The sequence below is a fragment of the Corylus avellana genome, chromosome ca5 (genome assembly GCF_901000735.1).
Source record: "Corylus avellana chromosome ca5, CavTom2PMs-1.0".
NCBI lineage: Eukaryota > Viridiplantae > Streptophyta > Magnoliopsida > Fagales > Betulaceae > Corylus > Corylus avellana.
The window spans coordinates 26,415,572-26,432,768 of record NC_081545.1 but is presented as its reverse complement, the minus strand read 5'-3'; the positions used below and the strand labels follow the sequence as shown (position 1 = coordinate 26,432,768).

Below are 17,197 nucleotides of genomic sequence, written 5' to 3'. Positions count from 1 at the left end.
GGTATCCATATATATTTACGAGTGACTTTCTATACATATATGGTGTTATAGTAAGAATAATTCCAAAAAACAGAAAAAAAGAATAATTCAAGTACGAGAGTGGTGTTGATTTTGGTATCCATATTTACTACTTACAATGATGCATAATCAGGTCCAATTAATTATTATAATTTTTCTGTTGCTATTGGGTAAATACTAAATATAATTTATAACATGAACAGTACTCAGATTCCCAAATGGACAGAGAATACAGGAAAAATGAGAGCCAATCAAATATGAGAGATTCTCTAAGCTACTTTTAGGCTCTTGTGATAAATTAATTAATGAACTAATCAGCATATATATATCACACTCCGACAAAAACGATCGAGGGCATCCAATTAAATTAAATAAATAAAGCTTCCTCATTTTTATGCTTAATTATCATCCCTTGGTATCCCCTTAGGCCTCTTCTTTTATTTCTAGGGCTAAGAAAAGAATTTTGTTTCGTAATTTATGTTGCTCAAAAGGGTTTTCATGCAATATGTGTACGGGTTAACTAACTCTAATTGAAGTTATGCTGGAATCCAAGTAGTATTCAGGATTAGAAACCTTAATGCTTTTTAGTACGATTGTGTATTCTCTTTGGATTATGATCACCCATAGTCTTTCTCTATTGTGAATTATAGTTTTCTTAAGAGAGGGTTATTTTTGCCTATGAGTAAAGCCCATGTTAATGAGCTTAATTATATATATATACCCTCATTGTACTCCAAAGCTAGTTTGAGGTTTCATAAGAAGTAGGGACCTATACAATATTCTAAGAAATATTAAATAGAGTTCTTGTAAATTTTGGGATATAAATAAGGAGACACCCAAAACTTAATTATGTGCACAAGATTTCACAATGCTATATGTGATCACTCAACGTACTGAGAATTTTGACCGCAGTAAAGGTCTCACTTATAAATGCATCAAAGTGATCTCCACTTCACATTTGAGTTTACGATCCTTATAAGATTTAGAATCAAGGTAAAAAAGAGTATTGGAGTTTCACATCATTCCTTTTAACAATGTACGTTTTAAAGGAATGACAACTCTAGTGGTTATTTCAGTGCAATGTCTCCACAACCAACATACCAATCAAAAGTCACCACTTCACATGATTAAGATAGATCATCATTATTAATCTATTATTGGTTCCTGTTAGTGATTTTGATGTATATATTGGTTCCTGTTATGATTTTGCATCTTACTTCAAAAACTTCTCTGTTATTCCTCTAGGTTAAAACTGAGGTAAATGTATAAAATAAATATTATTGTAGTTTTACTTCTTGACAAGTCATGGTTTCAATAGATGCCTTTTCATCATAGAACCATTGGGTCATGCCAATTTATAGGAGAAGGTAGTGCTTAAGTAATTTTGCTAAGTCCAGTTTTCCCTGCCATCCATTGATTGCACATAAACATCATTCATAGGTTGGACATAGTTTTTCTCTAAACTACATTGAAAGGACTTTCTGTCACTTTTTTAATTGAATAGATACAGTTTGAAGAAATTTTATTAAAAAAACATATACATCTTACATGGTATTAAAAAAAAATTATGTGTTTCTTACATGCTAAATGACACGTCATTTTTATAGATACTTCTTCCACCTCAGTTTGAGAGAAATCTTTATTGTATAATAATTTAACCAAGTGTTCTTGTGCTCAATATGTAATAGCCAAATGGCATTTCAAATTATTACTCAGGCATATCAGCTCCACCAAATGTGCAACTCTTGCGCTGTGAAGTTATTAAGAGTTTTTCTTGCTCTTGTACAATACAAGACAATACACACTAAAAATACATTGGATTTAAAAGAGGGGTAAATTTAGACAATTTAAATTCCCCTAGGCTCCTTTGCAAACCTATGCACTGTCTTCAAGAAATGGATAATCAGTATAACCAATAACAGGATCAAATGTGTAAAATGTTTCTTCGTTGTGCTTGTTGAGAGGAGCATTGAGCTCAAATCTCCTAGGCAAATCTGGATTGGCTAAAAACGGACGACCATAAACAACAAGATCTGCACGGTTTTCAGCGATAGCGTTGTTCCCATCTTCCCTGTTATAACCCCCAACAACAAGGAAAGTACCCCTAAACGCCTTTCTCATTGGCAGAAGACTATGTGGGGATTCAACTATTTCATCAGCTGACTTCATTCTTGGCTCAACCATATGGCAATAAAGAATCCCATATTTGTTTAAAGACTCCGCCATGTAAAGTCCCAATGCTTTTGGATTAGAATCTCCAAATTCCATATAGTCTGCAAAAGGAGATAACTTTATTCCAACTTTGTCCGCTCCTATCTCATTAGCAACAGATTCGACTACTTCCAAAGCAAACCGACAACGATTTTCAAGAAATCCACCATATTGGTCTGTTCGATCATTCACTCCATCTTTCATAAACTGGTCAACTAGGTAACCATTAGCCCCATGGATCTCAACTCCATCAAAACCTATGTATAAGACAAAAACAATATTATTTTACACAACAAATAAGTAAAATGGTAAATCTCATGTTTGATATTAAAAAAACAAGAAAATTAAAAAGCAATGGTGCAATAAACTCATTTCAATCATTTCATGTACCCATATACTCTTATCTTGTTCATGTAACATTAAGATTATGGACCTCGGACGACATAGGCAAATATTTTTTAAAACTAAGAGCATATTTAGTATGCAGAATGATTATTCTATTAGAAAAATGAATAACTATTATCGATAATGAGAAAATGTGGAATAGAATAACTCTTTTCATTAAACTAAGGACACATGATTAACTCATTGCAATTGATAAAAATTCATAAAATACCTAAAATTTATTTATAAACAAAAATAGTAATAATAAAAACAGAGTTAGATGAATATTAGCCTTTTCTCATCATCCTGAACCTTCAATAAAAAATACGAACAAAAATCAGATTTAGATGATTTTCACATATAATTTATTCAATTTTCTGTTTGGTTGCAGAGAAAGCGTAAGAGAAGAAATCAGAACACAAAATGAAAATTTTTTCCTTCAAATTTCTCCGTTTTTGCAGTAACCAAAGGGTAAGCTAATGGAAAAAGGTTTCGGATGAAAAAACAGAACCCACCCGTCTAAGATCAGATCTTTAAGATCAAAAGGGCGAAGAAGATAGTGCTGTATGAATACCGTCTCTGTTTTTTTATTTTTATTATTATTATTTTAGGTTTAATAAAAAAAAAAACGAAGGATTTCTTCTAGAAAACCAATTTTATTCCTCAAGGAGTAACTATTCCTCTCTTCTTCTTCTTCTTTTTTTTTTTTTTTTTTTTTTAATAAAGAAATGGCTATTCCTCAATTTAAGGAATCATCATTCTCATAAAAAAGACTATTCCAAGGCCTAGGAGTCTATTTGAGATTGCATTTAAGAGGTCTAAAAGTGCGTTTAACACCCAAAAAGTCCATTTGAAAAAAAAAAAAAGTATTCGAAAAAAAAAAAATACTCGTTTAGTAAAAAAATTAAAAGCACTTTTAAAGGTATAAAAAACCTAAAAATGACCAAAAAAATACTTTTGGCAAAAGCTTAAAAATGAAGTTTTTGTCTAAAAGCTATTTTTGACTTAAAAGCTCTATTTCTCAAACGAAATCTTAAACAAGGACCTAGTGTACAACCAAACAGCCATTCCATTCTAAAGAGCTATTCCACCTACTAAACTTGGAATTTTTCCTTGAGACGGAGCCTTAATAACAATAGGAGGTAGTATGATCTGTGAAACTATTTCAAAATGGTAGATTGGAGTGATCAGATAAAAATTTATCTCGCTAAAACCCAAGAGCAATTTTGACTGCTCACAAAATTCATATTTATTTTATGAAATGAAAACTTACCAGCTTCAATAGCATTCCTTGCGGCAACTCGAAAATCATTAACAATTTGAGGAATTTCATCTGTCCTTAGCCGCCGCGGAGGAGTCGGCTGTGAGCCATCGATTGGGGTCATAGGCTTGTCTGTAGAAGAAATTGGAGCTTGCCTATTTGGCTGAAAATCTGCATACAACAATATGAAAGAAAAAGAAATATACAAATTAAAATTAGTCTGAATTTTTTTATTGTAGACAATGTAGAGTGTCCATCGCATGCATTTGGAAAGAAATCATTAACCACCGGCCACTTAAAGAAATAGAAAAACAAGAATTTAGATCCGTTCTAATTAAGTACTTAGAACAGGATGTTTCCTCACAAAGCTCCCAGAAAAAGAAGATTTCCTTGAAGAACTAAATTTGCAACAAATACAAAAGTTCAAATTGTCAAGCCAATGCAGTAGTCCTCCTCGAAAAATATGTTCCATTTCAAATATGACACTAATTACGAACAGAGGGAGTAGGATTCTACAAACCAACACAAGGATATTCCAGCAGTCAATCAAAACTTCCATCTAATATGAATCCTTACTAAATATGTTCACATGCAATGCTTTCTTCTCTTCTGGATCATCGTTAGCAATTAATAGTTTGGAGCCACAATTTGTAGCCCAAAGCCACTCATTTGCTTAATTATCATGAATTCTTTAATACTAATTTTTTGCCATGAATAGAAAAAAAAGGAGGTGTTTAGTCAAAGACAAACCTTGATTTGAAACCCTCCCCACATGCCAAATCTGACAAAAGAAGATTCCACCTTTGGCATGAACAGCATCTACGATGGGTTTCCATGCTTCAACTTGCTCTTTTGTCCATATACCAGGTGTATTAGGATACCTTTACAATATCAAAGAAACCTAAGAGTTGATCAAATTTTCAAGGCAATAAAGGGAACACTCAAAATGGAGATTGTCTCTCAAGTGTGGAACATAGAAAGAACTTGCCAAACTACTATAATTAAACCTACTCCTGAGCAGTGTCAGAAACTCCAGTCACTTCAGCAATTAGAAAACCGCCTTTAGAGGTTCTCTGAGAATAATATAAAATAGCATGAGGTTGAGGAACGTTGCCATAAGATCCCAATCTGGTCATTGGTGCCAAAACTACTCTGAAAATATAAAGCAAATGATAAATTAACTAAATCAAGCAAAAAATCTCTCTTCCGAAGAAAATAAAATTATCCAAATCACATATGTATTTCCCGTAGCAAGCTGGAGAAGAATAAACAAACAATTCATTTATGAAATGATTAAGGCAGAAATAAGGACAGCTTCACAATTTCAGCCGTGGACCACTCAATTATAAAAATTAGATGAGATTTGACAAATTGAAGAACAAACAAAAAATTAAGCATCACCTAATAGAATTGGGAACAAAAGTTTTTGTGTAATATAATGCTTTTTCCGTGTGAGTAATACAATAACTAACTGTCAAAGACACAGAAAGTAATTGATATAATCTACAGTAACTTTTTCTTCGGTTCGTTTATGATTAAAGGATAACCAGATTACAGTGTAAAACAGATAGATTTCAAAGAAATGCAGCATCGGAGTAGGGGAGAGGAAGCTAAAGATCCTCTAGGCCCTCTTTCTAATAAAGTACTGATTTACTTGTAAAAGGAAAGAAATACAAAAGAAAGAGATTTTTCACAAACACCTTTCCTCTCACACTTATGAAACACATTGATCTTCATGTTATGACAAATCCACAGAGACACACACCAATGAAAATAGCTCATACACTAGAACAGATACAGTCATTATACCAACTGGGATTTTTCACGAACACCTGTTCCTTACAAAACCAAAGTAGACAGAATAATACCCATAACATGATTGCAACCAAAAAACGAGCAAAACCCATCACATATAATGATAATTCAGACCATTAGCGCAAAAAAAAAAAAAAAGAGAGAAGACTTTGCAAGGTGCACACCTATGAGACAGGTTGTACTTCCCCAGTTTGTAAGGAGTAAGCAGAGGAATTGTTGGAGCTTCAGCTGCCATTTCTAAAATGATTCTATTCCTTTTCCTGTTCTTCTACTTTGCGCTCGTACTTTGCCTTCCAAGAGAAGTGGATCCGCCACCAACTGAATCCGCCACCATTTACTTCTTTTCATAAATGGCTTTGCCTAATAACATGACCTACATTCAACCGGTTCCATTCAACAGTGGATCCCACTCACAAAATTATTTATTTATTTTTTTGCCCCCTTTTGAAGCTCAAAATTTTTCTTTTGCACAATTATGAAAACGGAATTTGTCAAACTACTATAGTCGCGATCACGGTAGAGTACCACAGTCCAACCCAACAAGTTGAAAAATCGATCGGAGCCTTAAAAATTTCTAACCCAGGGGTAGTGTGGGTATTTCGTTAAAAAAAAAAAAACAAAAGATCGGAAACGGAATCGACGTAATAAAATATAAATCTCTGATTAGCTTTTAATGATTAAAGGTCAATGGTATCCAATGGTTAGAAGGGAGGGAACGGAAGGGAGGGAAGGGGGTAATGCAGTCATTTCATGTCCAATGTGGACAACCACAACCCACTCCAAATTCCAAAATTTAGCTGGACGGACAAAAAACAACTTGTTATCATGATCGTCTATATGTGCAGATGTTCAAAAATTTCTGCATTGCTTGTTTTATCTTTTTCTGTAAATAAACATGGTTTATTTATTTATTATGTATCTTTCTGTGCCACTTTTTATTATTACTGAGACAGAGAGGCCAGGGTGAGGTGATTCCTCTTCCTCCCATCCAACTGTTTTTTTTTAAAAAAAAAAAAAACAAGGGAAATAAGAAAAAGAAAAAGAAAAGGAAAAAAGAATGAAGATTCCATGTGTAAATAAAAAGAAAAGATTAATTAAAAAAAGAGAAAAAAAAAGAGTACATTTTTTTTTTTCTTGAGATTGACAAGCAGATCCCGACCATATATTCAACGTTTAACCACCAGTAGTGACCGTTGACCCATAAAAATTGGGTTCTGTTGCTGAATAATTTTTTAAAAGCTAATTTTCTTGTCCTTATCGTTAATCACGACAGAATAAAAGCTAACAACTATTAGAATTATTAATTATATCAAATTTACAAGCCGTATATAAGATTTTCCGCTGACAAATTGAAACAGCCAAGAGTCAGACTTTTTTTTTAAAAAAAAAAAAAAAAAATTGAAGAAGAGAAATATTAAAAGAAAATTTAAATTTAAGGTATTAGCACTAAATTTGAGGTATTAGTACTAAATTTGAGGCATTAGCACAAAATTTAGGATAATAAAATCAATTTTTTGTGATACTATCCCTAAAAGATTAACCTTCCACCCAGTGGCGGAGAGAAAGGAGGGCGACCCAGGGGCGGGCGCCCTCGATAAAAGAAAAAAAAAATTAAGTAATTTTACGTCTAAAGTTGGAAGATGCCCCTGGTAAAAAAATTTCAAAATCCTTACTACCCCTGCAAAATATTTTTACCACCTTAAAAATAAAAAAATAAAAAATTCTCAAAGTCTCAACTCTTTAGCATAGCAAGGCAATACTTATACACTAAACAAAAGAAAAAAAAAAATCTTACCCTAAATCCCTAACCCCTCTTCCCGACTCCAACCTGTCCTGCACTCCTGCGGCTCAAGAGCGTTTCGTTTTCAGACTTGCCGACCGTCGAAACTAATCACTAGCTTGGAGATATCCAATTCCGTTGAAGTGTGGGGATTATTATTCCCTCCAAAATCAAATACAAAACCTCTGCTCTTGCACTGTAATAGGCTAATAGTCGTGGACTGTGCAGCACTCCCATTGAACTTGACTTGCTCAGCCGCACCATCGGCATTTTCACTGCCACGGTGCCACCCCCGGCTTTCTCCGACCCAACAAACACCAATTAGCGACAAATAAACAGTCCGGCAGTCCTGGCTGTGGCTGTCCAGATCTGAGAGACTGAGACCGAGAGTGGGAGAGTGATCGACTCTGTAGTCTCTGTGAGTATCTCCTCTTAACAGTTGCTTAGCTTGCTTTATTGTTTGTAAATTGTGAATATATTCGGTTCCTAGGGGATATCAATATATTTGGTTGGTAGTGCTTAGAAAAGTGAAAAATAATGAAGAAAGTGGAAGAATAGATTATTTTTTAGCTTGTTTGTTGCTTGCTGCAGAGGCTGTGCACAAGAGTCCAACTGTCTAAGACCCACAGGCCACAGCCTTCATTGTGCTTGTTTTTTGTACAGGGTCATTGGTCAAATTTGTCATAACTCATAACTCATAACCAAGAATGGTCAAAGATTCAAAATAGGGGATATCAATATATTTGGTTGGTAGTGCTTAGAAAAGTGAAAAAAAAATGAAGAAAGTGGAAGAATAGATTTTTTTTAGCTTGTTTGTTGTTTGCTGCAGAGGATGTGCACAAGAGTCCAAGACCCACGGCCCCACAACCTTCATTGTGCTTGTTCTTTGTACATGGTCATTGATCAAATTTGTCATAACTCATAACTCATAACCAAGAATGGTCAAAGATTCAAAATCCTGCTTGTTTTTTTCTTTCCCCAATTCAAGAACTTTATTATTTATTTATTCATTTTGTAGATTGTAGTGCGGCGCTCCCATTGTAGATGCATATTTCTTTTTTAATTGGGCAATTTGCAAACTCTAATATGATTGACCGAAATTTATGGAGCTTTTTAATTGTGATATATCTCTTATTTTCATCATTTTGTTTATCTTATTCTAATAAAAACAATATTGTTATTTTTTTTGTAAGGTGTGTTTTATATATTTTAGAATTTTGTCAAGAATCAACGAGTTTCAGAAGATTATTACCAATCTTAAGTTTGCTCTTTTTATTAATTCATTTTAGGCTAATAGCTATCGGAATATGCTAATAATTTTATTATAATATCATTAGAGACTTAGAGTATGTTTCATTAGACATGAATTGTGTAGTATAAGAATTAAAACTAATAGATAAATAATTTTTCAGGTTTCTGAAAATTCTTAGATTACATTATGAGCAAGCAAAAAATGATTGATGCATTTTTTAAGAAAAAAGATGCTGACTCAAATTCTAAAATGTCTTCCTCAACATCCAATCCTCAAACTTTAGCTCCTGAGCAACGCCTTTCTAAGATGCCAAGAATTGAATCTCAAGTAGTTGAGTCATTTGACATTTCTACTCTACAACATGATCCAGGATTACGTCCTCAAATATGGGAATATCATGTTAATCAACGGGATGAAATTAGATGTGCTTATCTTAAAGTTGGTCCTCATAGGTTCATTCATTCTAGTAGTTCTGGATATCCGTTTTCAGGAACTAAAAAAAACCGCTGAAGATTTCAATCATCTTGGTATAAGATGTTTGATTGGTTAGAATATTCTGAAAACAAAGATGCTGCTTATTGTTTACCCTGCTTTCTTTTTGCTAAAATTAAAAGAGGTTGTGCATTTACAATTGAAGGATTTCGTAATTGGAAGAAAGTCAATGATGGTACACATTGTTCTTTTTTGGCCCACATGGGAAATGGGCCATGTTCACCTCATAATAATGCTGTTAAGTGTTGTGATAATTTGAAGAATCAATCTCAACATATTGATAAGGTGATAGATAAGCAAACTTCGGAAGAAAAATTGAACAATCGATTGCAATTGAAGACTTCAATTGATTCTATTCGGTATTTGGCATATCAAGGATGTCCTTATAGAGGTCACGATGAAGGTCCCGATTCTAAAAATTGTGGCAATTTTCTTGAGTTGATAAAACTTGTGTCTAATTACAACGAGGATGTTGCCAAGGTTGTTTTAGAAAATGCTCCACAAAATGCAAAATATACTTCACATCATGTCCAAAAAGATATTTTACATGTTTGGGCAAAAAGGGTGCGAGATGCAATTCGTGAAGAAATTGGTGATTCAAAATTTTGTATTATTGTTGATGAGGCACGAGATGAGTCTAAGAGAGAACAAATGGCTATTGTTTTGAGATTTGTTAACAAAGATGGTTTTATACAAGAACGCTTCTTTGATATTGTCCAAGTTAAAGATACATCGGCATTGACTTTAAAGGATAAAATATCTGACGTTCTTTCTCAAAATTGTCTTGATATTCAAAGTATTCGTGGGCAAGGATATGATGGTGCTAGCAATATGCGTGGTGAATGGAAAGGATTACAGGCATTATTTCTCAATGAATGTTTTTGTGCATACTATGTTCATTGTTTTGCGCATCGATTACAATTAGCATTAGTTGCTGCATCTCGAGAGGTAATTGTTGTTCATGATTTCTTCTCAAATTTGAATTTCATTATCAATGTGGTTAGTGCTTCATGTAAACGTCATCGTGATTTGCAAGATGCTCAAGAAGAAGATATCGCACATTTGATAGCTATTGATGAACTTGAAACTGGAAAAGGGGCTAACCAAATTGGCACTTTGAAACGAGCTGGTGATTCTCGTTGGGGTTCTCATTTTTATTCTATTTGTAGCCTACTAAGGCTGTTTAATCCTGCTTGTTCAGTCCTTGAAAAGATTATAAATGAAGGATCTACTTACTCTCAACGTGGGGATGCTGGTGCTGCTTATGAAATGATTACATCATTCAAATTCATATTCATTTTACATATGATGAGGGAAATTATGGGTATTACTGATTGTCTTTGTCAACATTTGCAACAAAAATCTCAAGACATCTTGAATGCTATGCAATTAGTTTCTAATACAAAAGCACTCCTCCAAAAATTGAGAAATGAAGATTGGGATAATTTTCTTGAGAAAGTAGTCTCTTTCTCCAAAAAATTTGAAATAGACATTCCGGATTTGGGTGCTCATTATGTTAAAAAGCCGAGGTCGTCTTCAACGAGATAACATTACGGTGGAACATTATTATCATTTTGATGTATTCAATGCTATTATAGACTTTCAATTGCAAGAGCTTGATTGTAGATTTGGTGAAAGGGCAATGGAACTCTTGACACTTAGTTCAGCTTTGGATCCAAATGATGCTTATAAATCATTTAATATTGATGATATATGTAGTCTTGCAGAGCAGTACTATTCTCTGGATTTTTCTGAGCAGGAAAAAATTATTTTGAGATTTCAATTGAAGCATTTTGAAGTTGATATGCTTAATCATCTGAAACTACAAAAATTGTCTTTCATTGCGGAATTATGTCGAGGATTGATAGAGGCCGGAAAATCAGATACATATTGTCTTATTGATAGATTGATTCGTCTTGTTTTGACTCTTCCGGTGTCTACAGCAATTACTGAACGAGCATATTCAGCAATGAAAATTGTTAAAACAAGACTTCGTAATAAAATGGAAGATGAGTTTCTTAGAGATAGTTTACTTGTCTACATTGAAAGGAAAATTGCTAAAAGCTTCGATTCAGATTTGATACTTGATGATTTTGTTGCTCTAAGGCCGCGTAGAATGAAATTTTAGGCACTTTGTATTTTGTATTTTCCTTTACTTTTGTACTAGTGCTTACATGGTAACTGATATATCAATTTAGCATATATTTATGAAGTCGGATAAATATACTTTTTGTGATACATATATTGTGATATAATTTCTCTTTTTTTTTTTCTTTTTTTTTTATTGTATTTACTATATTATAATAAAAATATAATATATAAAGAGAAAAAAAAATTATTTTATCATTATATTTTATTGACGCCCCCGGTAGAATGAATTTCTGGATCCGCCACTACTTCCACCCCTAAGTTTTAGTTTTGAATCCAAAAATAAGTTTTGAGACATTAGAAACTAAATATTAACTTATAGAAATTTTTTTTTTTTTAAAAAAAATTTTTCTTTTTTTTAGATATGTCCGATGTTGGCAGCCGTATAGCAGGACTCATATAAACATATTCAAGTCTAGTCAACTTTATCACAAATATAAAAACACAAACTCAACGGATGAGAGGTTTTTTTAAAAAGAATAAAAAATGAAGAAGTGGTAGGGGATAAAGAAGTGTTTGTTGGGGTGGGGGCGGTGAGGAGGCGGGAGAGAGACGGGAGAAAGGAAGTGAGGATTCATCAAAGAGAAGATGCCGAAAAATATAGATGCATTTAGATGGAAGATGGAGACATTGATAGCTACGATGAGATGGACTGTAACCGAGAAAAACACATTCGGTGGATCGAAAATTTAGTTTGTTCCTATTGTAAGGCCGTAAGTGAGGCCAACAACCACATCCAAAGATGCGTAAGAAGGTATTGTTAGGTCGTAAGTTGAAAAGTTTTTGGAATGGTGATTCGTGGTTGAGGATGGAGGTGGGGAGCCGGTTAATGAGGTAACAGGTTGTTTGGAAAGCCTCGGCCCAATAATGAAGAAGAGCAGAAGAATGGGCTAGGAGAGTGAGGCCCATTTCAACGATGTGGCAGTGTTTGCATTCCACAGATCCATTTTGCTCATGAGTGTGGGGGCACGTGATGCGATGATGGATGCCGTGGGTGGTAAAGGAGTGGCGTAACTTTTGATATTCACCACCACCATCGGTTTGAATGGATTTTATTTTACGGTCAAAAAGGCGTTCAATGTATGCCTGAAACTTGGGAAAAATGGTGAAAACGTCATATTTGCAATGAATTGGATAAAACCATGTAAATTTACTAAAATGATCAACGAAAATAACATAGTAGAATGCACTATTATTAGATAAAATAGGGGAGGGACCCTAAACATCAAAGAAAATTAATTCAAGGGGAACATTGGATTGATGGTGGGATAAAGAAAATGGAAGTTGATGAGTCTTGCCACGTCGACAGGCAGAGCAAACCGACAACTTTTTATTTGACTCAACAGGAAGATTATAATGAGACATGACATGACGAAGTATGCGATCTACAAGATGACCGAGACATGCGTGCCAATCCATAGAAGAGACACGTTCACTTGAGAGGGCTCTTGGAGATGCAACTGATGAAGAAGGAAACCAGTGGTACAATCCATTTTTACTCAGATTGTGGTGGAGGATTATTCCGGACTTGCGATCCTTGACAAAAAAATAAGAAGGGTGAAATTTCAGAAAAACATTATTATCATAAGTAAACTTTTGAACAAATAATAAATTTTTCGTAATTTGAGGAACATGCAAAACATTGCATAAAAAAAAATTAGAGGGAGAGAGTTTAGAAGCGCCAATATTTTTTATGGCGAGGCAGGTACCATTGCCCACTTGGATTTGATGAGGGCCATCATACGACTCCAAATGAAGATTCAAGTTATTGAGATCGGAGGTTATGTGATGAGTGGCACCGGTGTCAGGATACCAATTGATATCCAGAGAGTAGGATGAGAAGGCAGCATAAGCTGTAAGGCTTGGACCAGCAGATTGGTAGGTTTGATCAAACCGATGATAGCATGCTAGAGCCGTATGGCCCATTTTACCACAAACTTGACATGTGGGCCATGAACCCATGGTGGGGTTATTTTTGGGTGAGCCTAAAAGCCCATTAGAATTGCTGGAGCCAGATGCAGAGAATTGGAAATTTTGACCACACCCCCGTGATCGAAAATTGCTGTTGGAGCGGGAGAAGCCATGATGACCACCACGACCATGGTGGAGATGGGTCCTGCGGGCAGCGACATTGGCAGCAGGAAAGAGAGTCAGATTGACTGTGATGTTCAAGCCGTGTTTCATGAGCAAGCAAATGACCAAGCAGATCGTCCATGGTGAGGGGTTCAACTCGAGTGGTTACAGAGGTCACTAGAGGGTTGTATTCTGGGCCCAGACTCGCGAGAAGATAGGTGGTGAATTCGTAGTCGTTGAGGGGTTGGCTGGCGATAGCTAGTGTGGCAACGGAATGCTTGAGGCGATGGAAGTAATCAACAATGGAAGAATTACCCTTTTTTGTAGTGGCCAGTCGATAGTTAAGAGTCATGGTGCTGGCTCTGGAGGCGGATGTGAATGCCCGTTCAACAGCATTCCAAAGCTCTTGGGCTGTGCGGCAACCAAGGGCTTGCGGCAGCAACTCGTCGGAGATGGTGGACATGAGCATACTCAAGATTAATTGGTCCTGGTGAACCATTGAATGGTTTCTGGATCGGTGGAGATGGTGATGGAACCGTTGGGGGAGGTGGAAGTGTATGGGTGAAGGGGTGTTTTGGTGCCATCAATAAATCCATAGAGATTATGGCCTTGGAAGAATGGCTCAAGGAGACCACGCCAGACCAAGAAGCTGGTCCTAGTGAGCTTTGGGACAGATTGGGCAAAGTGAGAAAGTGATGCCGCATGGATATTTTGAGGTGGGCCAGGTGGGTTGTTGACATGAGGGTTATTGTAATGCCCCGATATTTGAGCTAGCAAATATCAAAGTCGTGACACTGCAACTTTAGAAAATACAATTTTACAGCGGAGTATGTATATATATATATATATTTTTCTTTTTCTATGTCCTAGGAATAACTTACACAACACAATTGAGCTGCTTGAAATACCTCGAAGTGATATAAAATAAAAACATGGTTTTCATTACAACATGTGTACACACTACGTGTACCAAATATATGCTATAGATGACACCTAAATTAATATAGTAATATTTATTAAGTTCACACACATCACCATACGTAATAAAAGCGATTAATATAAATGAGTCTTGCTCCATAGAGTAAGCATCAATCCTGCAATAGATGGTTTATCAACCATCAAAACCAGTAAAAGGACCATCGTTCTCACTTTCTATTCCTGGATCAAGATCTATGTAAAGATGACATTATCATATTTACATAGGCAAACAAGTGAGTAATCTATTTTCCTAAAGATAAAGACTAAAAGGACTAGTTTGAACAAGTAAGATTAAAGACTAAAATATATAATAATGAATGAGTTGTGAATGCAGCATAATGGCAGATTAGTTTGTGTTTTATGATAATCTTTCTTCAATCCTCTTGTCATGAGCTCTCAGCCCGCTTACGTTCGCTATGTCCCTCACACTTTAGAGGTTTACCTGATTGGTGCTGGCAACTACATCTCCCCAGCTTAGTTATATATTAGGCCTGTTGAACGGTTATATACCCCCATCCACTAAGATACCGACAGTTCCTAGCGGCAATCCACCTACCTTATTCTTAAGGTGGCTATCGTATTAGCCCATTTTATTAGACACATTATGCAGCAGTTGTATTGCAAAATTATATTAATAAGACAAAATAAGAATTCCTATAACAATAAAACAAAGCTAGTACTTAGTAAGTATATCCATACTTACTCTCCTTAGTGTAGTATTCTGCTCCACTTCTTCATATAAATACATACATACAAACAATACTTAGTTCATTCTCCAATAATATCATTGTTTAAAGACCCTCATCTTTTTATATTTATTTATTATTCGTCACTTCATCTTTACTTACTAATTTTATTATATTAATCTAAGATAGTCACTTACAACTTGCTTCATGCCTGAATTCATTTTTGGTGACGAGGCTAATGGCCAGTATCACTAAATACAAACTAGTATTATAAATAATATATATAAAGCATGACTCATATTTCAGAGATGAGACCAATGGTCCGTACCTACCAAAGTATGAATCAAAATTTAAATGACAATAAAAGAAATGACTGAATGTAAATACTGAATTCATATTTCGGGGATGACCGTCAAAAATATGAATTAAAATTTAAATGACAATAAAAGAAATGACTAAATGTAAATACTGAATTCATATTCCGGGGATGACCGCAAAAAATATGAATTAAAATTTAAATGACAATAAAAGAAATGACTAAATGTAAATACTGAATTCATATTCCGGGGATGACCGCCAAAAATATGAATTAAAATTTAAATGACAATAAAAGAAATGACTGAATGTAAAAAGCTGTAAAGTAAATAATATATAGATAATATCATAAGCCCTAAATTGATTTTGTCTACTAACTCATTATTATTAATTCACTTGTATCTATTACGCTATTTTACATTATACACATATTGAGTCTTTAAACAATTAAATGAGAACAAGAGATACAAACAATAAATCATGATATTTATACAAGAAACACTTACCCAATAATCCTTAGAAGTAAAACTCCACCAAATCTTCTATAGGTAGCTAGTTTAGAAAAATAAGAACACTTGAACACTACAAGAAATATCTAAGCTATATGGTATTTGATTAGAACTAAAAAATAAAATGAAAGGAGGAGCAAACAATTTTACTTGTTCTAAGATTGTAAAAACTCAAGTGAAAGTGACTTTAGCTAAGGCTCTATTTATAAGAGAATGAATGGTTAGGATTTATTTTTACACATTTGATGTACGGGTTGAGATGTATTTAACCAAAAGAATGAACCTAGTCCATATTTCGTGCTCTATACCAATTAGTATTTTCGTCCAAAATGAGGGCGGTGTATCCCGATCCATTTTTCAATGTTCAAACGTACTCCGATTGACATGAAATTTTGAGAGTAGATAGAGGACTCCGAGACAAACATTTTATATTTTGGTTTGCCTTCATCCGAGTTCGTTTGAGTCTATTTTTGGCTTGTACAAAGTTTCCAATTCAACTTAGGCTTTAATTATTTGCATTCCCACTTGGCTACTTGCCTCATTAAATTATTATTATCATGATATTTTCCATAACCCTCATTACTAGAAGACTTTAAGCTTTCAACAAAGGTGGCTAGCCTTGGTATCTTTCTTTAGTAGTTTTAATCTTATTTAGACAGTATGAAAATTAAGACACTGTTTCTCAGACTAAAAACTGAAAAGTTTCAAATTAATTTATGACTTCACTAAATGCCAATATAAATAATTTATTTACTAAATTGAGTTTAATTATGCCCATAAACATATTAGTGAAGCTAAATTTTTAGAATTGAAGTAATATACATACGAGGTCAAAAATCAATGTAATATACCTTTAACACTAAATAGTTATTTAATATCATTAATTCACATATCATTGTTCTAATTCATCGATTACATTTTTAATCTATTTAATATTATTTAAATAAGAGTTTTAAAACTTAGGTTGTTACAGTTATAGGGGTGATAGGGATGTTGGTAGTGGCATTTTCGTTGGTGTTTGTGTTTGAGGTTGAAGAAGCCATTTGAGGGTGTGGCTAGGATGTTTGATAAAAGGATTTAAAGAGGCAGCGAAGCTAAGGACGACGAGAGTCGGTTTTCTTACTGCTCTGATACCATAAAGAATTGAGAATAAGGCTAAACTTGCTGCTTGTATATCTTATTCATTCATAGGGTATTTATACAAGTGGTTTGAATATACAAAATAGAAAATAATAATACATATTTAAATATAGTTGATTTGTTCCCTTAGTGAGA

General features: G+C 34.3%; 1 protein-coding gene across 2 annotated transcripts; it reads right to left on the bottom strand.

Moving 5' to 3' along the window:
• Nucleotides 1-1,698: 1,698 nt before the first annotated feature.
• On the bottom strand, nucleotides 1,699-8,007 carry LOC132182828 (12-oxophytodienoate reductase 2-like). Of its 2 annotated transcripts, none has more exons than XM_059596177.1 (6): nucleotides 7,485-8,007; nucleotides 5,854-6,062; nucleotides 4,886-5,026; nucleotides 4,625-4,755; nucleotides 3,887-4,045; nucleotides 1,699-2,486 (listed from the first exon to the last, which is right to left on the bottom strand). In XM_059596177.1, the coding sequence occupies exons 2-6, from the start codon at nucleotides 5,922-5,924 to the stop codon at nucleotides 1,894-1,896; spliced, it is 1,095 nt and encodes a 364-aa protein (XP_059452160.1). In that variant the 5' UTR covers nucleotides 5,925-6,062; nucleotides 7,485-8,007; the 3' UTR covers nucleotides 1,699-1,893. The 2 variants fall into 2 exon arrangements, with proteins under 2 accessions (XP_059452160.1, XP_059452161.1); XM_059596178.1 differs by having other exon boundaries at nucleotides 5,854-6,049.
• Between the last annotated feature and the right edge of the window lie 9,190 nt (nucleotides 8,008-17,197).

Bases quoted from the DNA above. Each gene is read 5' to 3' on its own strand.
- LOC132182828 (XM_059596177.1), bottom strand. From the start codon at position 5,924: ATGGCAGCTGAAGCTCCAACAATTCCTCTGCTTACTCCTTACAAACTG. The intron at 4,756-4,885 runs GTAGGTTTAATT...GATATTGTAAAG, and splicing joins GTTTCTGACACTGCTCAGGA to GTATCCTAATACACCTGGTA. The intron at 4,046-4,624 runs GTTTGTCTTTGA...TGTTGTATGCAG, and splicing joins GGGGAGGGTTTCAAATCAAG to ATTTTCAGCCAAATAGGCAA.